Source organism: Nuphar pumila, chromosome 6 (genome assembly GCF_984573655.1).
Source record: "Nuphar pumila chromosome 6, dmNupPumi1.hap1.1, whole genome shotgun sequence".
Lineage (NCBI taxonomy): Eukaryota > Viridiplantae > Streptophyta > Magnoliopsida > Nymphaeales > Nymphaeaceae > Nuphar > Nuphar pumila.
Window position 1 is genome coordinate 30,767,265 of NC_143254.1, and position 24,942 is coordinate 30,792,206.

At 38.4% G+C, this 24,942-nt stretch overlaps 1 protein-coding gene and 1 pseudogene across 2 annotated transcripts; both read right to left on the bottom strand.

The window, feature by feature from the left end:
• Positions 1 to 924: 924 nt before the first annotated feature.
• Positions 925 to 12,125, bottom strand: LOC149834545 (phenylalanine--tRNA ligase, chloroplastic/mitochondrial-like; annotated as a pseudogene). The gene is made up of 12 exons (XR_016432545.1): positions 11,795 to 12,125; positions 11,503 to 11,698; positions 8,753 to 8,865; position 7,685; positions 6,712 to 6,804; positions 6,523 to 6,636; positions 6,341 to 6,417; positions 3,371 to 3,547; positions 2,833 to 2,877; positions 2,301 to 2,405; positions 1,214 to 1,313; positions 925 to 1,119 (listed from the first exon to the last, which is right to left on the bottom strand). The product of XR_016432545.1 is annotated as a phenylalanine--tRNA ligase, chloroplastic/mitochondrial-like (transcript).
• Positions 12,126 to 15,377: 3,252 nt separating this feature from the next.
• On the bottom strand, positions 15,378 to 19,249 carry LOC149834546 (phosphoglycerate kinase 3, cytosolic-like). Its single transcript, XM_090010182.1, has 6 exons — positions 18,677 to 19,249; positions 17,379 to 17,456; positions 17,035 to 17,295; positions 16,568 to 16,885; positions 16,005 to 16,163; positions 15,378 to 15,847 (listed from the first exon to the last, which is right to left on the bottom strand). Exons 1-6 carry the CDS (start codon positions 19,112 to 19,114, stop codon positions 15,653 to 15,655), a joined length of 1,449 nt encoding a protein of 482 aa, XP_089866308.1. The 5' UTR covers positions 19,115 to 19,249; the 3' UTR covers positions 15,378 to 15,652.
• Between the last annotated feature and the right edge of the window lie 5,693 nt (positions 19,250 to 24,942).

Genomic DNA, 24,942 nt, shown 5'->3' on the forward strand with positions numbered 1-24,942 from the left:
TTTCACCAGTTTTTTTTATATATTTTTTATTAAATCTTGTTTGTTGGATATCTTTTTTTAATTTTTTAATAAGTTTTTCCTTTTTTGGGTAAAGTGTCCAGCTCAATCTCAGCTTATTTAGCTTGGGCTTACCATGATCTCAACCTCAACTCTGCTCACAACAAGAATAAGCCAAGCTTGAACACCTCAAATTCAGCTCCTTTGGCTTGTTTACCAACCCTATTTGGCATATAGCCCTTTTGTTATTCCTTGAATTGCTGGTCATGTTCTTTAATAATTCAACTATTAATCTTCAAATAATTAAAAAAAAAGATATTTCAACAATTCCACTGAAAAGAATATACCATCATATTTGACATGTTTTGAAAATTTTACCAATGATGTCTACCAACTCAAACAAGAGTGATCAGGCAGGTTAGAGAGTCAACATTTTCAGATCTTTCCCAACTCGCACTTGTTGCACTTTTTAGGGCATGTTTGAATGCTCTGGATCTTAATGCACGAGGTTGGATCTGGTGAGAGGCACATGCCATATCCTCCATTCAAGCAAACAGGGAATCTCAGCTTGAAGGGCCTGCGATCCTCAAAACCCCCAATATACATGCATCTCTGGTTTACCTTAGGATCTCAGATTGCTAATGAAATGCACCCCTATTTAACATGCCAAAGGAATAAAACACACACACAGTGTGCCTTAGATGTATCCAAACATCTTGTTTAGCACAACCCTAGCCACATCCAGTGGCTGTGAGCCTCAGGATATCACCGTGAAATAACTAGTTTTCTTTGATGTACTATCATATATTCACTTTTTCTTCATATACATATATTAATGAAAGTGAAATATGGTAATTATTCGCTTTTTGGAAAAATGAGCATTTCAATCGAACATTTCTCCTCTCATGAAACAAAGCTGTTATAAGATTCTTGATGAAAATTGTAAATTTCCATCCCCTGGTTTAAATACAAAAATCTCAAAATTTTGAGTATGGGTAGATGCAGCACCTCTCTTTCAGAGATAATGCATGGTCTACCATGATAAATGGCTTCTTCCAAGAGCTTGCAGCTTCATCTTAGAACCAAATTCAGCTTCTTCTGCACTTCTTCTCTAACATTGAACTGCACCCACAAATCATTTTTACTTTACATTATTCCAGGTAGAACTAGTGCTTTGAAATCTTGGATTTTGTATTTCTATCTTTTTATTTTTTACCTGCATGTGATTTATTTCTTCATCAGTGAGGGAATTATGCAATTCTATAGCAGTGACTGGTCATCCCTTTCTTGTTCGTGAAGTTATCAATCAACTGCACCTGTATGAAAAATGCATTTTTGAGAATAACTTCTACGCCACCTGATCTGAACATCAAAAGTATTTCTTAGAAGATACATTAGTTCATTTTTACTGAGAAATTTCGAACAAAAGATCAACTTAATTAAGAATAATAGTCCATTCATAATCAACTGAATATAGAAACCATTAATACTCATGCACAGCATGTAATCCTGAAAATACCCCTGAGGAAAAATTCAATATTTGCATATAGGCTACTAGAAGATTCACAATGCATAAACCTGGTATCTATGACTAAAAAGAGGAAGAGGGTTGGACGTGACCCCTTGTTCTTTTGCAGGTGAAGGGCAGACGCCTGTTACTGTATTTATAAATGAAAACCTAAATGAGTAAAATTGCAAGGAATGAAATAATACATCAGGAACTATAATATGACACTATAAAAAACCAAGGATAAAAACACACAATCAATATAACAATTACATATGTGCCCATATGGCGAGTGGTGACCACCGATAAAATTCCCTTCTGGTCTAACACAATGATCACACATTTTGCCACACCAATAAAAGTAATCTATTACCTGAATTTTGTATTTTCTATAAAAAAATTCCAAGTTGCTCTTCCAAAATGTTTTTCTATACAGTGAAAAGCAAAAACCTAAATTTCATAATCTTTTCACAGTAACCAGATGAATTTACTAGAATGCAAAGCAGAATGAACTTTGAATGAACTTTAAACACCATCCCCCTTAAGACATACAAGAATGAACAAGAAGAACAAACCAAACAACAACATATAGTGGAGAACAATCTGGAAAAACACCCAAACACCAGTGGCAAGGAAAAGTGCACAAGTTTAGCAAACTATCAGCAAAATCTCCCAGAAATTGCTTGAAATAAATTCCAACGTGAACTCCAAGAACAACTATTTCAACAAACTCAGGCTCTCACAGCTTACAAAGTTACAAGAAAAGTGGACAACAAAGAAGGCATTGATTATGTACCTCCTCCACAAGATCACCAGCAATACCTCTGACAACTTCACACAGATTGTTCTCTGTAAATGAATCGTTGATCCAAAAGCTCATGTCTTTATAACATGGAGGGAACTGTTCAAACCATCAATATGGAATTAGAAGTTACTATGGATTCGACATGAGCAGAGGGATCAAATAACAAAAAAGGGTCAAAACTACGTGATTAAAAAGCATAAAAAAAAATCATTAAACAGTCATACAAGCAATAGGTTGAACATAAAACTGTTGTCATTTATTAAAAAACATCAAATATACGAGCCAAAAGTCCCAGAGGAAGAAAGTAATTAAAGGTAACATTTGTGGTCCTTTCATTTTTCACCTTCGGAAAGTAGACTTCCCATGCTATAGGAAGGAAAAAGGGGAAAAAAAGAAAAGAAAAGGTAACAAGAGTGGCTATGCTCTACTGAGTGAACTCATCAACACTAAACAAACCAAAAAAACAGGCATCCACACGGAAAACATTAAGTAAAAGGTACTTCTCTAAGAAATAAATACTTACCTTGGAGAAAGATTTGAACTTGACCCCAAGCTTCCCTTCAGAAAACTACAAGCAAGAAGAATCATATTAGCAGCACTAACTTTTCTTTTTCAGTTTCTTTTTTAATTTCTTGTGGTAGCCTTAATCCTGAGGCCCATTGGTTATGATAGAGTGACTTTACCATTCAGTGATCTTATTCAACCCATTAGCAGCAGTATTATAAGAGAAGCAAGGACACAAACGCCTACTGAAGAGAAAGCATAGTAGTGCATGAACCATAACTGAGAACAGAGAGAAAGAAGTATGCATGAATTGTTAGAATCATTTAATGACATTCCAACCAGGAATTTAAGTGGAGGGAAGTATATCTTAGTTTACAATTTTATACTGGGAACTCCAAAAAACACAGAGATCAGAAGCAAGATCCATGTGAACAGGAAGGTAGTGCAACTTAGACAGAAAAGAGAACTTGGGCAATTAAAGAATGATTTTTTAGTATGAGTCAATACAGAAATCTACCAAATGACCAAAACGAGAGAGAGAGAGAGAGAATTCATACCTGAGAGGTAAAACGCTTATCTGTTGACCAGAAAAGTCGAATATCTGGTATCTCAAACAAAACCATTGCAAGTCGTTCAAGCCCAAGACCAAAAGCCCATGCAACATTACTTGTTTTACCACTTCTCAGTATTTCTTGTTCAGTTACCCCACAACCCAAAACTTCCATGCATTTCTCCTGAAAATGACCATAAAACTAAAGCTCAGCTTGTCATAATCTCAATACATCAATGCATTGATATATGCACATTTGTGTACATTTAGTTGGCATTGTTCGCTTGTTGCAGCTTGCCATCTTAGAAGGTATAGAATATGAGTTATAGTCCTATACATGAGTCACAGATTTTACATTCAGAAAAGACATACAAACAATCATGCCCATGATCGAATAACAAATAAACCAATTTAATGCATCATAACAAGAACATGCTTAACCACAATATACACATCAACTGAAGCCCATAACCAATAAAATGGAGCACCCGATTAAGATTTAGAAAGTTGTGATCATTTAAAATCCACTTGATGAAAACAACTTAAGCAGTTAAGCTCTATTCAAAACTTGTTGCTTAGAGTTACTGAGAAAAGCAAAACAGGAAACAGTGAGTATCTAGTTGGCATTACCAGCAGAAGGTAATACGATGTTTTTCCGTATACTAGACTAGTGGTAGGACAAGATGCATGAGGTGCCCCACTATGATCCTACTATTTCTCAGAAGTGGCTTGGGAACAAAACAAGATTGAAGCATGGAATCTGGAACTCCTGTGATGTATAGGAGTTTCAGGAACCAGCATTGTCGACACTACAGTCTAGGTCCCAGCAAAATTGATAAGGTTATGTAATCCAGCTGACAAGAAAATTGAAACTACAACCCTTGGTTTAGCCACCCATGAAGAAGCATCTTGTTATGGATTGAGGTTAGAGTTAAGGGCTTCACGTTTAGCTGGAAGATTCTCTTTCACAAGAATGTCCAGTATTTACCAAGGGGAAAAAAATAAAAATAGAAAATCAGTGATTGGTGGGTGTCTACCACCGGTATATGTGAAAACTATACAGTTAGTGAACTATATACATAAATCATTGATCTAGGTGCCCGTACATGATGACCTACAATATTCAACTTTTTAATCAACTTTGTTGTGTGTATTGTTGATGCAAACCTCTCACAGAATGCCAGTATTAAATCTGGGCCCCTTTTGTTGAGAAGAAGAAGGAAAACTAAGAAGATAAAAAGGGAACAATAAGAAGGAAGAACAAGTGAGAGTTCAGCCATTCTATTTATTGCCAAATACCGCACATATCCACTGGCAATAAAGAAAGAATAACCTTTTCAACCAGCCCTCTCAATTTGAGCAATGATGCAAATCATGTCATCTTGGTTTGTATGTCTTTAAGACTTTAATGTTTTCTCATTGATGTTCTCTCTAGTGAAATGATAATCAACCTCTATTTACATTTTATATGGATTAAAACGTCCCAAATTATGAAGGATAAATTTGCCATTGCTAATGGGTGCTGACTTGAGCTTATCACAAGAAGCTTGGGCTCGCTTACCAAATGCTAGCTTGAGTTCGTTTATTTAATAAATAAGATGATCTTGAGCTTAAGATTAAGCTTAAGCTCGCTTATGTATACACACACACATATATATCTATATATATAATAGATAGAGAGAGAGAGAGAGCAGGTGGTAGCTGCCTACCACTTTTCTAGCCTACAGGGCTTTTGAAGGTTCTTTCCATGTTTTCCTTAAATCTGAACATACAGATGAGATTTACATGCCTGATTTTATAGGAATTAACTCTTGGATTTTCCGATTCCAACACCCAGGTAGGTTTTTATAAGATTTAAAAATCTATAGTCTAAAATTTTCATAAATATTCAAGGCTTAAAAAGTCATATTTTTTATCGAAAAAACAAGTGCCATTTCCTAGCAAATCAACCATGCCAAACACATCTGCAGGGTCAGATTTGTGAAAAACAACCCTGTTTGCTCGTGGTAGGCTGGCGGTGGGCTAGAAAAGTGGTAGGCAGCTACCACTTTACACACACACACACATAAGAAAACACAATTCTTCATAAAAATGGAATGTTGCTAAAAATGGACTGGAAGAAGCTACTGGGATGCGTGCGTCTGGCCAGCTAATAACCTACTCTGGACTCATACTGAAAAAAGTCACAAGGTTACCCTTAAAATCCAAAATCAATCCCATGCCCTCCACTTCTTTTTACAAATTAAAAAAGTAAAAAGTCAAATACATGAAACTCAGCTTGAACATTGAGATGTGGAGCTTAAACTTGCTTGAGTTTGCATAAGACAACCTCAAACAACCCAGGTTAAGCTTGCGTGCAGACATTGTCTATCTCCTCAGGAACATCTTTCTTTTATTATGGTTATCTTTTTTCTCATAAGAAATTTTGAAGAAATGCAAGACAATATATACATTCTCTGAACTCTAAATATGTACACACTTCAGTTTGTCTCTCCATTAGCCCCCTGCAAATTCATCTCAGGACTTCATCCTCATGAAAGGGATGATGGCCATCAAAATTCATTACTTTGGTTCACCACCCACAAGGCCACAACTAGTGCCCCATATCCTGAATCATGCTACTCTGGAGTTCTGGTCCTTGACATCCAACAAATCATGTAACTTATGACTCAAAGACAAATAAAAGGATATGTGTACCCATATATAGTTATGTGGAACTTGAGCTTATTCCAACAACGTATGTAAGGATCTTTCATCCCTTTGTTATTCTAGTGGTGATTGGTGAGATCTGTTTTGAGGGGGAAAAAAGATGCACAATTTAATAGATAGATTCAGTAGTCTTCTTCCTACTAGCTACTTCATCTGGAACAATCTAACCAACACATGCATGAAATTCTGCTTCAAAAATAAAAAGAAAAGTATACATCCTATCCAGTCATCAGACTACAATGCATGAAAAGAAAACAGCTTTTCAAACCTGAAAAAATATTTCCAATTCAAATGACGGATTGGTGAATGGGAAATAGGTGTCAACCCAGCGCATTTCAATAGCACCTGAAAAACTCACAAAATTTGGTTAGCAAAGGTCCATCAAACAAAAATGATCATGTGAAAAATATAGCAATGAAAAAATAGACAAAATCTAGAAGAAGGGCATACCAAATAAATGTGGTGCTAAACCCTCAAGACACCTCTTTAAGTCCGTTGCTGCATAAAGAAGTTCCATCCAAGCCAGATTCAGCCATCTGGCGAGAAAACACGGACTCCTTCCATCTGAAGAATAGGTAACAGATTAGGAAACAATATGAAGACCTGCTTCTCCAATCAAAACATGCAACTTAGAAATACCTGATGAAATACAAGGTAGTGGGTAGAGTCAATTGAATCCCTACGATAAACATCTCCAGTAACAAGAAAATGGGTGTGCCTTTTCCTCAACAACTGTAACGCCCCAAAATTTCAACTTGTGATTTCGAAAACATTATCGAAAAACCTTTCAAAGATTTAAAGTTTTCACTTTTAAAAGCGACAACGGAAGACATCTAGAAAGAAGCACAAGTCAACAATCCTGGGTACGTTAGCTGAAAAACCATCATTCACACGAATAACTACTTAAAAGAATTGAGGAAATGAGGCAATAGATTATTCATAAATTTTGTAGTTTATTACAAAATGAGCATTTTCCCAAAGTTCAATAATCTAAAGAAAAACTCCAAAACTCAGAGCCAAGCCGCCAGCATAAAGAAGAGAAATCTTGAGCCATATTGCACCACGTCATCGATCGCCTGTGAAGTCCTACTCCTCACATGCCCATGAAATGTGTCAGTTTTATAACAAACCAGTAGGTGCACGAATAGATAAGTAGAATAAAATAAAGCAGGACATTCATGAGATAAGCAGTTATTATATTAAAACAACCAATACCATTGTAATCTATTCTGATCAGTGTAACATGTGCAAAAAACTATTGTTTGAAGCATTTCAAGCAGTGTAAGTCTCAATCATCTACAACTATTTAAAAAGATATTCTTTAAGTTATGATATTAACTGGCATGTGGGTACGCACAGACGCGAAACGTAGAAACAACTGAGACTGATCCAGGGGTTTATTATGTCAGGTGTTTTCATTAACCCGAATGGCTGACTGAGTCCGCTCCCAAGGAGACGGTCAGTGACCAATGATGATTTCATTGGGATCTTCCCTTTTATATTGGACAACGCCTTAGTTTGTTTTGTATTTTAAATGTTAAATCTATCCCTTGGTTATTAAATCTGGACACTTAATTGAACTTCTAGTACTAAGTTTGGTTAGAAAACTAACTCTGTGTGTGTGTGTGAACATTAGTGCTAATTATTCATAGTTCTTTCCCAAAGCTTGTCAAGTATCTGTGATGCTTTAAGTCATATTTTGCTTACAAACTGTTGGCCTGCATCTGTGGGCATGAGTAGAACTCCCTGGGCTATGCTTGTCCATGCAACTAATTGATTGCTTCAATTGATTGTGTGTCATGTTTGATGCTTCTTTAAAAAATGAAGAACTTTATTATTCATGTTGCAGATGGACAATTCATAAGTTGACAAATTTTTGTGCTTAAGGACGTTCAAAAGGTGTCACACCAAAAGTACAGCTTGAGCCCTCTTGTTCTCATTGGTCATTGATTGTCCCCTTGGGAGCGGACTCAGTCAGCCATTCGGGTTAATGAAAACACCTGACATAATAAACCCCCGGATCGGTCTCGGTTGTTTCTACGTTTCGCGTCTGTGCGTACTCACAGGCCAGTTAATATCAGAACTTAAAGAATATCTTTTTAAATAGTTGTAGATGATTGAGACTTACACTGCTTGAAATGTTTCAAACAATAGCTCTTTGCACATGTTACACTGATCAGAATAGATTACAATGGTATTGGTTGTTTTAATATAATAGTTGTTTATCTCATGAATGTCCTGCTTTATTTTATTCTACTTATCTATTCGTGCACCTACTAGTTTGTTATGAAACTGACCCATTTCATGGGCATGTGAGGAGTAGGACTTCACAGGCGGTCGATGGCGTGTTGCAATATGGCTCAAGATTTCTCTTCTTTCTGCTGGCGGCTTGGCTCTGAGTTTTAGAGTTTTTCTTTAGATTATTGAACTTTGGGAAAATGCTTATTTTGTAATAAACTACAGAATTTATGAATAATCTATTGTCTTATTTCCTCAATTCTTTTAAGTAGTTATTCGTGTGAATGACGGTTTTTCAGCTAACGTACCCAGGATTGTTGACTTGTGCTCCTTTCTAGATGTCTTCGTTGTCGTTTTTAAAAGTGAAAACTTTAAATCTTTGAAAGGTTTTTCGATAATGTTTTCAAAATCACAAGTTGAAATTTTGGGGCGTTACAACAACTCAGCCTGGTGAGCACTCGTATGGCACCTCAAGACTGTTTGAGGATCTACATAGTATGTATCATTGTAGCTCCTGCTGACATGATCAGGAGGAACTAGAACATAATCAAAATTCTGCAAAACATTCGTCACATTGATAATAAATACATTGACAAACAAAACCAGTATCCTTCTGCTGCAAAAATATTAAAACTCATAAGAACATAATTATGCATTGAACAAGAAATAAGTAGGATCTATAATTAGCATACATGGAAAAACATGAACACATTGAACAGGAATATACTGAATACCAGACATCATATTTTTTTATTAAAATCTATATATTTTTTCATAGTTTTTTTTCTAAATGAGGAGCAAACTTGTAAAATAAAACACAAAGGTATTATGACACATGCCCTAACCCTAAAACCTATATCACCAAGCCAATCCATTAGGGCCTATGGGTTGGTGTCAATGAGTCATGATACCAACACAACAAGCTGACAATAAAGACAAAAGGCACATCAAACATGCATTCCTATATCGATTAAAATTTGGGTAACAGAGCTAGCTTTGACTAATGTTAGAAGCGTAGAGCTAACTTAAAGACAATATATGGATATAGTGTTTTATCTTTTTTCTTTTCATGAGACAATTATCGTTGTCTGCATGACTACCTTAATATATCTCCTTCACTCTGTGTATACGTGTGTGAGTGTATGCACGTGCATATAAGGAAAGTTTTAAAAAAGTATTCTTCAAAGAATTAGAAAAATATTGATGAAATAAACAAGAGAGAAAGCTAAAGATCTTGAAGGAAGATTTAAGGTTTGGTATGCAGGGAAAAGAAGATGATTCAGTAAACAGGGCAGGGATTTTAGTTGGTTAGTGTTGTAAAAATTAAAGAGGGAATATTAATAGAATGATTGAAAGAATTATTAAGCTCAAGATCATGTTAAATAGTACTATCCTTAGTATTGCTACTATTGATGCACCAGGTGCAAATCTAAGTGAGACGGCTATAGAAAAATTTTGGAACTTGATAGAAAATGTAGTATGGGATGTTCCTAACCATGAAAGTTTCCACATGTGGAAGCATAAATACGCCACCACATAGGCTATCAACTTCAGAAAAGAAGAAAATTTTAACATAAAGATTATTTATGCTCTAGTCTAATCTTATGCTAAATTCCTGATAATGATAATTTAAATGATAACATGGTCAGATGTTTCTCCTAGAGTTATCGGAAGCTTCGTAAATATTGGGAAGCGCGCTTTCTAGAAACTCGCTTCGGAAGCACAATACTCCTCGCTTCCAAAACTTGATGGAATCTCTATTCACCCACGTTTCTCCTATGCTTCCCACACATTTCTTCTCTGCATCCTATATGCCTCTTTTTACCTTTTCCACTTGCTTTCTTTCACACTTCCCACTCACTTTCCCATGTACTTTCTCTAAATTGGTAACCATCATTTTTAGATTTTGAGAAGAATTCAATTCTTAACACTACAAAATCATGAAATCTAAGTATAGACAATTTTATTTTAGTTTTTATTCCCTTCTCGTTTGATTAGTGTTTTACTTTCCGTTTGATCCCATATTACTTTTTTTTTATTCCTATTTCGGGTTTAAATTGATTCCTCGCATCCCGCTTTTTACAAATTTGAAAATACCTCACTTCCGCTTCTCATTTTTGTTTCTCAGTTTTACTTCCTAGTCTGGTAACCTTGGTTTCTCTTGAAAACTTGGTTAAGATAGTGTCCAGCCATTTCAGTTTTACCTGAATGTTTCATTCATAGTCCAGCACATGTTGTTGATTGAATGCTTCTAATAGAAGTTTGGCCTTGCTCCATCAGCATCGCATTTGATTTTCTGAACACATTTGCTTCCAGCTGAATTTATGATGAATCGCTGTCGATACACAAAGTTTTGATGGAGTGAGATAGTGAAGAGTGCTATGTTGAGTTTTAAAAGCTTCCGTACAAACCTCAACATGTTCAGTCAATCTGGTTACTAGAATGTGTACAACGTTTGTCGGCATTATAGGCAGAGTTTTTGTTATAATACCCGTAGCACTACCTATGTTTATCCATAATATTTTGTGAATATTGTCCTTAACCCGTTACTAGAGTGGGTCCTATGCACATATTGCATTCATACCTATATGCATCTGTTTGTATTTTGTCAGGATTGTTCCTTCCTTTTGACCCAATGTTGAATTGTTTATATTAGTTTGGATGATTAATCCTCCTAAATGTTAGTGGTTCAGTTTCTAAATTGGTATCTACAGATTCTACACCATCCAACACTTCCCTCAGAAGTTGTACCTCAAGTTTAAACGTGCATATCTCGTTTCCAAATATTAAAGAACGCCACTTAACCCCATAAGAATATTCTGGTATTTAATTCTTACACTTCTTCTCTAACAAGCTGATCAAAAAAATCATGACAAGTTGGATGACGAGAAAAAAGCAATAGCCGAACTTATTCTAGTTTTCAGGTAAATAAGTGCCTTCAAAAAACCCCTAAGAGAAACCAACCATGAACATTCATTTTTTATTTTGTAAGCAATGAATTTTCTCTTCTACTCCTCACAGAGCATAAAACTTAACAAAAGCTCCTCAATTCACTCTATCGAACAGTGAATCTCTCTAGACTTTAAGAACAAGAACACCCACACAAACTACAATCACCGAAGAAACAAAAGTGTCTTCATAGATAGCAATAGAAACGGTGACCCAAAAGGAAGACAGGGAAACAAAAAGTACCTCCTTGACAGAAACAATGGGGCAGAGATCATCAAACTTGACGAAAAGAGACGCATAATTCGCGTCGAAGTATTCGTAAATGGCATTCTTCAGTATCCCGATCGGGTGCGAATCCCTCCGGTGGAGCTGCGCCCCGAGATCTTGGAGAATATGGAGTCGGGCACGTTGTTCCCAGGAACGTCCTCTCGCACCACATCTATACGACGGACGAACTAAAACCCATCATCAAAAACTCAGAAGAAAACAAGAGAAAAATGGGGGGAAAGAGCCATTCTGCGAAGTGCGTGATCACCATTTTTGTCGATTTTGACACCACCAACCTCGAGAAGGGAAACCACCGGCGCCCGACCTCCATGGCGGTTCGTCTTGGTTGGAGAGAGCGCTGAGGATGAGGAGGAGGAAGATAAAGGGAAGGCATGGCCGCGGGGGCCGCGCTTGTTGAGGAGGAAGAGAGAGAGCTTGGAGAAGAAGATGGGTTTGCAGAGGATGGAGTGAGACAGCGGCATAGCTCGGGCTTGAGTTAAGGAAGCAACGAAGTTGGTGATGGTGACTCTTCTTCTTCTTCTTCTTCTCCTTCACAATTCAGATTTTGGATTTCATTTTGGCAGTGAGAAGGAAGAGGAGCGGACTCATCGCTACCATGGTCTCAACAGAAGCCGATGTCTGGCTGCTGCTGCTAGTGGTTCTCTTCTCGCACTAACCTCAATCTAGTTTAGGGGAGCAATGGGTCGGATTGAGGCTAGATCTTTTCAGATCCGAATTCGAAAGCGAAATGCAAACTGTATGTCCCAATCAGATCCGATGAGGCAAAATTGAATCCAAATCCAAAACACGTGGTAATACTGGTTCTGAAAAAAGTAGAACAAAAACAAGCTATTTACATTAGGTTTGCAAACAGGTCGGATTTGGGCCCAATTTTGTCAGATCTGAATCGAAAATGTAAACAGTGGATTCGAATCAGATCAGAGGAGCCAAGGTTGGATATGAATATGAAATACATGTGGTAATATTGGATCTGAAAAAACTAAAACAAAACCAAGCTATTTACATGTAAAAGAATATAATCTGGTTGGATTTTGATTCGCATAAACTCTAGATCCGACTTAAAATGCTTATCTAAATTTGACCCTAATCCGAAAGTAATCTGATTGAATAGATCTGAATCCAATCAAAATGCGCATTCAGATTTTATTTAAAAGATCCATATCCAGAAATAACATGTCAGACTTGTATCAAATATTCAACTATATCCGATCCATTTGCAGCACTGGTTTACATTTAACTAGAATGCAGCCTGTCCTTACAGACAGGTCAATGGATTGGATTGATCAGGTATCAGCTCATACACACACACACATTAGAGATGCCAATGGATTTGATTTTAGCGGATATCTGACCCAAAACCGACTCCATTTAGTCAAACATGGTAAGCCAAAACCATATCCGGTTTTTAATTGAATATGAAAATCCAAATACATGTAAAAAAATCGATTATCCGAATCCAACGGATTTATGAGCTTTTCTCCATCCGAATCTCAACCCAAGTCCTCTTAGCCAATATCTGATTAGTCGGATTTGGTATTGACTACATCTTACCCAAATCTGAACTTTTACATCCATTTAGGGAGAACGAAGAGAGACTCTCTCTCTCTCTCTCTCTCTCTCTCTCAGATCAGGTTCTTTCCTGATTTCTCTTTCTCTAATATTCCTATAGAATTTTCTCTCTTTTACTAAATACTTTCAACCCCTAACAAATTTGGTAAATAACAACAAAAAACTATAATATTCAATGTCATTTTTTGGAAGATGTTGCTTGACGTGTATATCCTATATAAATAAAAAAAAGGCTAAACAGTTAAATAAATGACATTCAACCCAAAACGCTCCATTCTCATTTTCAAGTTGTTACAATACAACCAATTTTTGGTCCTTTAATGTTCCTCATCCTCCTTTATCAGTAGTATAAATATAGAAAAATGCAACTGGATGAGATTTTAATTCAGATTAATTTCAGGTCTGACTTAAAACACCAATCTGAATACAACCCAAATCCAAAAGCAATCCGATTGTACAAATCCAAATTCAGCTAGAAAGCACATTTAAATTTTACTTAAAGAATTTAAAGTTAGAAATAATATGTCAAACTCAAATCAGATATCCGACCATATTCAATCCATTTTGGAGCTCTAATATTGTAGCGTAAGCTGGGTTTGGCATGACCCTAATGGATTGAGTTAGGCTGGGTTTGGTATCAACCTAGTGGACTGAGTTAGACATGTCAGAATACGCCGAAGGAATCTTGTGTTTGGGATGTAATCAGTTGCTATTCGGTTTGGATGCAACAGATACCAGATCCAACTAATCAAATGTTGGTTAAACAGATCTGCATTTGCAAACAAATTACTTAAAAAGTCAGTTTTTTTGTCTACCAAATACTTGAAAACCCAAGTTTTTGGCAAACTAAAATTACAAAAAACACATGGTTTGGCGGCAAATCTTGGTTTTTTGAGAAACCTGGTTTTGCACCTAATCACCTAAACAGGGTCGTATTGTTTCTTTCCAATTAGTTTTTCATCGTTTCAAATACTTACTTTTCTTGTCACTTGAGATTACAAGGGTTATCGTGAAATTATGCCATATATTTTCATATGTATGTGTGTAGGGATAGCAGTGGACCGGGGGAAAGCGGGGCCCCGCCTCACCTCGTTTGAACCAGGGATGAAGGGTATGAAACGGGGATGGAGGCGGGGACGAAGGTTAAAATCCATCCCCGTTCGGGGATGGACGTACACTTTTCCCCGCCCCGTCCCGTCCCCGCCCCATCCCCGCCTCATCCCCATTTGAACCAGGGATGGAGGACATGAAACGGGGATGAAGGCTGGGGTGGAGGTTAAAATCCATCCCCGCCGGGGATGGATGCCGGGATGGAGGTTCTAATCTTGAGGCGGGGCGGGGGTGGAGACCTTGTCCCCCGCCCCGCCCCACTGCCATCCCTAATGCTTATGTAACTTTTTTCCATAAAAAAAAGTAAATAAGCACACATATGAAAATATATGGCATAATTGCACGATAATCCATATAATCTCAAGCTAGGGTTTCACTCTCCAATTCAGGTGTACTTTAAGTTCAATACATGAATGCAGCTGATTTTGCACTTTTTTTTTCCTCTGAAAGCATAATTAAAAAGTTAATTGATTGACCAACGGAGGCTCCTCTTGTTTGGTAGGAGTTGTTAGTGCATGTCACCTTTGAGTTGGGACATTGCAAGTTCAAAACCCAATGGCGCAGTTGTATAACTGGTGGGCCCTGGACTAAACCCAGCTTGCCTATCGAAAAAAAAAGTTGATTGATTGATTTCTATATGAAACACAATTTGTGGGTTTCTCTTAATAGTTTCTCATATAAAACTCTTCACTCGAGAGATATGGTAACATGGAGTAGACAGAATTATTTAAAACATGGATAAAATTGTAAGCACCCCGAGGGAGTAGGATACCTCAATCACAATTCACTTGATGGTAGAAGCAAATTGAAAGCTAAAAAGTGATAATGTTAAGATGGTCCACCATGTAAATAAGCACCACCCTAACCACTGGGTGACGTGGGCTGGGCTCTACTGTAAGAATCTTAAGGTGCTTTAAAATCCTGGAACCCAAGATAGCCTTAGTGACCAACTCTTTAACTGGCTAATAGTTATACATCATTTTCCACAAATTTTCAATGAGGTATCAACAAGGTGCAATGCAGTTTATGCGCCTGTTCAACTCCAATCCAATATGTGATCCGGTCATCGTAGAGCCTGTCTCTGATCTACAAATTAGGTTGGTTTATTCAGAACTTTTAATTATTAGACGTGATTGGTTCACAATGATGTTCTGTAAAAGCACCTGTATTACAATTTACATGGATACGGCTTTGGATACAGAGAGATATAGACATTTTTAAGAAGTTTTTCAACATGACTAGTACAGGAGAGACAAAACACAAGTAAAAAAGGAGTATCATTGTGACATATATGGGTACCAAACGAGGCTCCTTCAAAAGGAATGAAAAAAGAGTGGAATTTATAAAACTACAGATGCTGTTTTATTATTCCCAAGCATTTATAAATCATCTATGGCTGCTATCACAGGCAAGCACCCTCAAAGCCTCAGACGTCATCGAGAGCAAGAACACCAGGAAGGACCTTTCCTTCCAACAACTCTAAGCTAGCACCACCTCCTGTTGATATGTGGCTCATCTTGTCTGCAACTCCTACTTTCTCCACTGCAGCAACAGAGTCCCCACCACCTATGATTGTTGTCACACCCTTTCCACTAAGATCCGCAAGCTTCTGAGCAATGGCCTTAATATGAAAACAAGTATGCATAAACTAATGAACTAACAAATCAAATATTAAGCTAGAGAGAAAGCTTAGTCACCATTGCAATCGCATTAGCAAGAGGCAGGACTACAAGAAAAGAGCCACACAATCATGTCAACCACTATAAGTATCAGCATACCTCAGTTCCCACTGCAAATTTATCAAACTCAAAGACTCCCATGGGACCATTCCATATTACTGTCTTCGTAGTGTCTAATGCTTCACTGAAACTCTTGATGGAGTCAGGTCCTATATCAAGTCCCATCCAACCATCAGGTATCCCAGAAGCTGGAACGATCTGAACACCAAAAGTGAAAAGCAGAAGGTTAAAGAAAAAAGAAAAGAAAAGAGGTTTTAAAACCAAATATTTCTCTAATTTAGTTGCATACAGTCACAATTATCAGTGGAATTTTGAAAATACTGGTTTTATAACGGTTTTTCAAAAGCTGATAAAATACCAAAAAAAGCACAGTATATCAAAACAGTGCCTACATATAAAATACTGTGATTTTAGCATGAACCTGACACAAATTTAACACCTCTTTAAAGTTTCATATTTTCTTACATTTTATGCTGATAATTTACCAAGATTTCCCTAAGAAAAACAAATTTCTCTGAATTTACTGTAAAATTTTTCTCTTGCCAAGAGACAGCGAATAACTAGATTTATGAAATTGGCTACAAAGCTGAACAACAACAAACCTTGTAGTTTGCATCAGGAGTAAATTTGTCAGCAACAACGATATCTGTAGGCAACAGAAGAGATACCCTTTTGGCCTTCGCTTTCTCAAGAAGTGATGTTGCAAGACCAAGCTTATCTTCTTCCACAAGGGATGATCCCACTGAAAGGCCTTGTGCCTTGTAAAATGTGAAGATCATTCCTCCACCAAGCAGAAGAATGTCAACCTTTTCCAACAGTGATTCAATGACTCCTATTTTGGATGACACCTTTGAACCTCCAACAATGGCAGCAAATGGTCTCTTGGGATTTGAAATAGCACCAACAAGGTAATCCAGCTCCTGAAACAAGCCCATGCTTCATTCCATGAATCAAAATTCACAGACAATCAGATGCATTTTCTTCCAATTTGACATGGAAAACATAAACCCACACATGCATCACGAAAACAACATATTGTTCAGATGACAAAGCGGTTGCCAGAATATACCTTCTGCAAAAGAAATCCAGCCACGGAAGGCTTCAAGAACTTTGTCACTCCCTCTGTTGAAGCATGTGCTCTATGTGCAGTACCAAATGCATCATTTACATAAAGCTCCGCAAGTGAAGCTAGCTTCTTGGCAAACTCCGGATCATTTTTCTCTTCCTCCTTGTAGAACCTGACATTTTCAAGAAGTAAAACACCTCCTTCTGGAAGTGCAGCCACCTGTTTCTTGACCACTTCACCAATACAGTCATCAGCTTTTTCAACCTGATCGTTGGAACAACATACGAAAACATTAAATTTGCCAGAAACATGCATGGAACATCTTACAACAAAGTACAAAGCTATACCTTGATGCCAAGGAGTTCAGATAACCTAGGAACAAGAGGGCTCAAGCTGTACTTTGGTGTGACACCTTTTGGACGTCCCTAAGCACAGAAATTTGTCAACTTATGAATTGTCCATCTGCAGCATGAATAATAAAGTTCTTCATTTTTTAAAGAAGTATCAAACATGACACACAATCAATTGAAGCGATCAATTAGTTGCATGGACAAGCATAGCCCAGGGAGTTCTGCTCATGCCCACAGATGCAGGCCAACAGTTTGTAAGCAAAAAATGACTTAAAGCATCACAGATAATTGACAAGCTTTGGGAAAGAACTATGAATAATTAGCACTAATGTTCACACACACACACACACAGAGTTAGTTTTCTAACCAAACTTAGTACTAGAAGTTCAATTAAGTCTCCAGATTTAATAACCAAGGGATAGATTTAACATTTAAAATACAAAACAAACTAAGGCGTTGTCCAATATAAAAGGGAAGATCCCAATGAAATCATCATTGGGTGCAGATGTCCTTAAGATTGGGAAAAGGAAGAAAAAACCCAAAAAATTCAAGGCCCCATTCAACAAGTAGAGAAGGAAAATTCAAATTGCACTCACTGAAAGATGGCGCATGAGTACACAGTACACTGATAATTTTCGAAGATTTATCAAGATGGAATAATTATACAAATGAAAAGTTGGTAACCGTATGGTTCACGACCCAATGCAGTTGGATAACTCCAGGAGTTGTTGACATGTACAAGTACTCCGCACTGCCCACATTATGCTATCAGAATATTTTGAACTTGGTTCACATTCTCAAGTCCCTGAACTTATTTTCTGTAGCGAACCAATTCATTAATAAACCACCAAACCTTTTTTTATTGAAATAATGACACCAAGCCCTTATTGCAGCAGATGAGCCACGCTACCGAACTTAGCAGATTTATCTTCCATGCCCAAGAAACGTTTTCCTCTCCTTGCTGTGTCAAAAACTAAATACCCAACTATTAAAAAGTGTTTTCCTTTACAAAAAACAAAAGACCCAACTATTAAGAAGTGTTTTCCTCTACTTGCTGCCTCAAAAACCAAATCACAAGCTTCTGTTTAAAATGGGGCAAACTCTGATCATCAAACAGAGAAATTCAGAAATACCCGTCATCACTTACTAACAAAAATGCTCCATTCATGTCCATATTTTCAACGGAGAGAATTACGGAGAAAGAGAAGGAACAAACACGCAGTCTACCCAACGAAGATCACGCAGCAAATCGAAAAAGCAGAAAGATAGCAAGCACCAAGAGAGAAGGAGCTCACCAGATGGCTGGAGAGAATGACCTTGGCCCCACTGGAGATCAAATGCTTGATGGTGGGAACGGCAGCCCTGATCCTGGTGTCGTCGGTGATGTTCTGGTTCCCATCCAACGGAACGTTAAGGTCGGCCCTGACGAAGACCCGCTTCCCCTTCAAGTCCGACGCGGAGAGATCGCCTACGCTCTTCTTCGCCATGGACACGACGAGGTGGCGCACAGGCAGGCCGGAGAGCCGCCGGGAACGTACGGCAGCGAGGAGGTAGACTCCGGAGTCGGAGGCGGAGAAGCGGAGGGCAGACGGCGGGAGGGGGGACGACCGAAGATCGCTGCCGAGGAGGCGCTTGGGCCATGAGGGGGAAGAGTAAGGCGGAGAGGAGGAGGAGGAAGAAGAAAAGGTGGGTTTGAGGGCGATGGTTGGAGATGAGAGAGTTGAAGAAGCCATGGCTGACCCGATCTTGAGATTCTCTCTCGCGCTAGAGAGTAGGGATGGCAGTGGACAGGGAAGGATGCTGGGGACAAGGTCTCCACCCTTCAACCAGTCTCAAAATAAATTCTGCCTTCCATCCCAAGCCTTCATCCCACACGGCTTTTGATTTTAACTTTCTATCTCGTATCATATTCATATCATGGCTTTCAGTCTACTGCTATCGAGGTCGAACGCGTAAGTTCATTCCACACGAGTTCTCCTCCATCCCCGTTTTATGTCCTTCATCCTCCTTCCAAACAGGGTGAGGCGAAGCGGAGCCCCATTTCTCCCTGGTCCACTGCCATTCCTACCTCCTGCAAACAGGTCAAATATCAGATACCCAGTCTGAATCGGACATGTTTTTTTCAAATATGAATCTTTTAAGTAGAATCCAAATGTGCATTCAGATAAGATTTGGAAATGTCCAATCAAATTATCAAAGGATTCGGATTGGATTCTGATCAGCACTTTAAATTGGATCTGAAATTGATCTGAATCTAGATCCAATTCCATTACATTTTTTACATGTAAATAGCTTGTTTTTTGCTTTATTTTCTCCATATCCAATATCACCACATGTATTCTGGACAGGCGTGTTAATGTGTTGGGTTTCACCCGGACCTGACCCATACCCAACTCTAAGAGTTTGGTGATAAAAAAGGAGATTCCAATAAAAAATTGGGTCGGATTCAAAGGGTCCCATTAGTTTATGAAGCCAGGTATGGTTTGTGATATTTTATACCAGATCCGGGTTTGACCTGAGTTTCATTTAAGACCTATGATTTTTCAATAAAAAAAAATACAAAATTATTATTTTATTGGGTATAGACAGGCTCTAGGCTCTGGTTCATGTAATTTTTATAGGACCCAGGTATGGTTTTTCTTATAGCGCACCCAATAAGACCTGAGTCTGCACCTCAAAATATATCTGAGTTCAGACTCACCTAGATCTAAACCAAACCTGACCTGTTGACACCCCTAATTTTGGACTCAGAGTCAATCTTACCAGGTTGGATCTAGATCCAAATTTATATCTGAATCTATAAAGAACCGGCTCATTTCCTACCCCCGTTTGCACTCCTGCAGGAGTTTCAGAACTGCTATGGTTACAACAATTAATTAGTGAACTGGGAATTCAAATGTCTAAAAGTCCAATTATATAGTGTGATAACCTCAAAGCTACTTATTTGTCAGTCAATCTAGTGTTTAATGTCAGAACCAAGCATATAGAGTTGGATTTTCATTTTGTGAGAGAGAAAGTAGCCAATTAAGTGATTGAAGTTAAGTTTGTTTTTTCACAATAACCATTGGTTGATATTCTTACTAAACCATTGGAGGGACCTAGATTTAGTTATACGAGAGACAAGCTAAATCTCAAGGAGGTTAGCTTGAGGGGGGCATGTTAAAGGAGCTACCTATCCATATTCAGCTTCAAAAGCCATATGGTTTAGGACTCCTCAAATTAGAAGGATCGACTATCAGAAAAAAAGCGAAGTAGGTTATATGTCCCCCCCCCCCCCGAACAGGGCAGTTAGCTACATCTCATGATCGGGGGTCCCAAAGAGCACCACGTATGTAAGCATGTGCGTCTCGTATCCCCATGTTTGTCAGCATTAATTAGCGTTGGAGTTTGATAAGATTGCAAAGACTTAAGTACCCTCTCCTCCATTGGTGCAAAAAAAAATGACGGTTCTTGAAAAGGAGTGGTTGTAAAGACTTAAGTGCCCCGAAGATGATTATTTAAGACTCAGTCTCTGCACTGCAGGATTATCCGAGAAAGAAATCTCCCCTGGAGGAGGCCATGAACATCAACCCTCTCACTCTCTCTCTCCCTTCTATTTTTGCTTCTGTGCACATCCATTAGAAGATCATATATTGCTCCATCAAGCACCGACTGACCTATACATTGACTCTTGTGAAGCCTGATTCAGAGTTTTTACCCTTACAGGAGGAGGGTTTTGGGGCTCCTCCCAGCGTGGGTATCATTATTCAACTAAATGAGTTGTAGATCCTGATTCAGAGTTTTTACCCTTACAAGAGAGGGGTAAAACCTCATCTCACTCTCTCTCCCTTCTCTCTCTACTTATGTGCACATCCAATAAACGATCCAACATTTCTCCATCAAACACCGACTGACCTGCACACTAACTGTAGCATCGTTCAACTTGATGAGTTGTGGAACCTGATTTAGAGTTTTTGCCCTTACAGGAGGGGGGTTTGGGGGCTCCTCCCAGCGTGGGTAGCATCATTCAACTTGAAGAGTTGTGGAGTCTGATTCAAAGTTTTTATCCATTCATATTTTAAGGCATTAGATCTCATTTTTGAACATCCACGCATGTGCAGTTTGCTTTCATCATATTCAGTTGCTTTCTAGATTATACTTTGAATTCTTGTGCATTTTCGATCTATCGATTTGTATGTAACCAGATCTCATTTTAACTTGAATTTTTTACTGCCACTTCATGCATATGTCTTCATGCTCTCCACCAAAAATCAGATCATTCTGAGTTTGTTTGACCCACTTTAAAAATCGAGATTCAAAACCTGTTATTTTGCACCGTTAGGATTTTAGCAGAATCAGGACCAACTTGCGAAAGTGATTTCTCCCTAACCAGAGATGATTTTTCCGATCCGTAAAAAGGGTTGTTTTCTAAATTGAATCTAGTTTGTTCATACCAAATTTCAGTAATTTCTATGGTGTTTTCGTACCAGTTTCGGGTCAAAAACCATAACCCTGTCACCCTGTGTCATTTTAACGGCTCAGATTTTGATCCATTTTGTTTGAATTTTATTTTCCTAATGGAAGATCATTTTTCAATTCTGTAAAACGGATTCTCTTTGTTTATGTGTCTAGTTCATCCCTGTAAATTTTCAGAATTTTTCATGGTCAATTACTATTTTATTTTGATTAAATACCAGAACCTTGTATCCAGATTTTATAAATGTTCTGATTTTGACCCCCATATCATGACTGTTGTAGCACTTCTTCAACAAATCGTTATTTGATTGACAATATTCTTCAGCAAATTATTGTTATGATTTTTTTGAGTCTCAAATGAGTCTCTACTATGATTTATAGTATTTTTGGGTCTCCAACGAGCCTCACAATGATTTATAGTGTTGTTCGATCTTTTAACTATGATTTATAGTGCTTTGGGGTCTCCAACGAGCCCCACAACGATTTATAGTGTTTTTCGGTCTTTTAACTATGATTTATAGTGTTTTCGGGTCTCTAACGAGACCCACAGCGATTTATAGTGTTGTTGGACCTCGCTATAGCGATTTGTAGTGTTTCTCGCTAAACACTACAGCGATTTGTGATACAAATCGCTATCCGAATCAGGACCAACTTGTCAGGGTCATATCTCCCTAACCAGAGATCGGATTTTAAATCCGTAAAAAGTGGTGTCTTCGTTATGAAGTTTAGTTTATTTCTGTAAATTTTCAGTGATTTCTATAGTCATTTGATATCTCATTTTGATCTAAAACCAGACCCCTATCAGTCTGCCTTATTTGAGTGACATAGGTTTTTATTTCATTTTGTAAGAGTCATATCTCCCCAACGGAAGATCATTTTTCAAATCCGTAAAAAGGGTTTTCTTTCTCTATGTGTCTAGTTTATATCTAAAAAGTTTTATAACTTTTTATGCTCATTTGATATTTCGAATTTGTTAAAAACCGAGACATGTTATAAAATGTTATAAAACTTAAAACATTTGGTATGGTCCTAGTTTGGTTCATGTAGTTCTTATCGGGTCTGGGTATGGTTTTTCTTATAGTGGACACGATTAGACCTAGGTCCAGACCTGATTAGAGATGGCAGTGGACTGGGGGACAACGGGGCTCCGCCTTGCCTCGCCCCGTTTGGACCAGGGATGAAGGGCATGAAACGGGGATGGAGGCGGGGATGAAGGTTAAAATCTATCCCCGTGCAGGGATGGAGGCAGGAATGGACTTATGCTTTTCCCCGCCCCGCCCCGTCCCCGTCTCAATCCCCGCCTAACCCCACCCCATCCCGTCTCGTCCCCAATCCTTTAAGGGATGACTATAGACTAAGGGGAAACGGGCCCCACCCCCGTTTGGACTGGGGATGGAGGACATGAAACGGGAATGGAGGCGGGGGTGAAGGTTAAAATCCATCCCTGTCCGGGGATGGAGGCGAAGATGAAGGTTCGGATTTTGAAATGGGACGGGGGTGGAGACCTTGTCCCTTGCCCTGGTCTGCCATCCCTAGACCTGATACCATACCGAAAATCTGGTCCAAGTCTGGTTCCACCTGGGTCCGAACCAAACCCGACCCGTTGACACCCCTACCCATGAGGGTAGCGAATATTACCCTTATATGTAGTATCAAAATATAAATACGCCTCATGATGTGTAAAAATTGCAAGCAGTTGCCACCGCTTAGGGGAGGGTGGCCAATTTTCTTGTTTAAATTTTACACAAATGACATAGCTGGAGAGTTTTGTCAGAGAAGTGACTATTGTGTTTGTAGATCCCGTTACCAGACGATTAGGATCCAGTGTCAAAACTGAAACTCTGTGTGTGTTTCGAGTCAGATCTGAGATCGGAACCCAGACACATTTCTATATCCCTACTATTACCAAGCGGTTAGGTAGGACTCGTTATTAACTAGATCGGACTCAAGTCCCACTCGTTTACATTCCTATTTGCAGTTGTATGGCATCACTACTACTATTTTTAACACAGTTATCGGGAAGTGAAATGGATACTAAAAACAATGCATGAGGCAGAAGAGAGTGCAAAAAAATAAACATGAAGGCATATTGAAAGCGAGGACAAATATGTTTACCAGCCAAATATGTTTACTGGTATGAACCAAGATTGTCATAGATTTTTTTATTTTAAAAAAATTTAGCTTATAGATGTAATCTAGACGCTTGGTTTTATATAAACAGACTCTTAGTTCATCCAACAGTCGACTTCTAGCAAATAGACCACGCCTAATGCATTGGCAGGGTTAGATTTGCCAAAAAAACTATAAAAAACTCATTTTATACCAGCAAACATATTTTTTGGTTGGTAAACATGTTTCGTCTCCTTTTATATATAGGAAAACTCGTAATGATGGACAAGTTGAACACTAGACCCGACCAGTGTTGATCGCAGACAATTAGCGACATGTAGGATTTGTCTTTTTTTTTTTGAAAGGCAAGCTGGGGTTAGGCTGACCCCTACAAGTTACACACTATACCATTGGGTTTTGAACCTGCAACCAAAACAAGGTGAAGTTGCTCCTACCAGACAAGCAGAGCCTCAGTTGGTTGCCTTTCAGTTTAAAAAAAAATCCACTGTTGAACCGCCTGCAATCAACAACGGATAACAGAACAGTGGAAAAAATCGTCCATTGTTACAGTCCTATATATATATATATAGAGAGAGAGAGAGAGTAAGAGAAAAGTGAACATATTAGGCCTCATTTCTCGTCCTGCCCCATATGTTTTAAGTGTTTTATGATAGATCTGAGTTGTTAGATATGTTTAGCATGCTCGATTTAGTGAGAATCTTGTTGGGATAAACCACCCTGTTGGTGGTGGTTACCCACAATGTGGGTAACGCTCCCCATAAAGTGCTCCTTCCGTTAAACCTGCATAATATCAGAGGGAACTGTTACACAACGGTTCCCATTTTGTGTTTATAAATACAGGGTATCATGAGCGACCCTGGTGTGCGAAAGAGGAATACAGGGTCTACTCACCGGCTGCCTGAGAAAGCATGCGCTTGTGGTGGCTGCAGCCCGGATGAACAAAGAATCCTCGGCGACCTCCCTTTTCCGGTGACCA

Bases quoted from the DNA above. Each gene is read 5' to 3' on its own strand.
- LOC149834546 (XM_090010182.1), bottom strand. From the start codon at position 19,114: ATGGCTTCTTCAACTCTCTCATCTCCAACCATCGCCCTCAAACCCACC. The intron at 16,886-17,034 runs GTATATTCTGGC...GGCTTGTTTCAG, and splicing joins CTGGATTTCTTTTGCAGAAG to GAGCTGGATTACCTTGTTGG. The intron at 15,848-16,004 runs GTATGCTGATAC...TTTCATATTAAG, and splicing joins AATTTGCAGTGGGAACTGAG to GCCATTGCTCAGAAGCTTGC.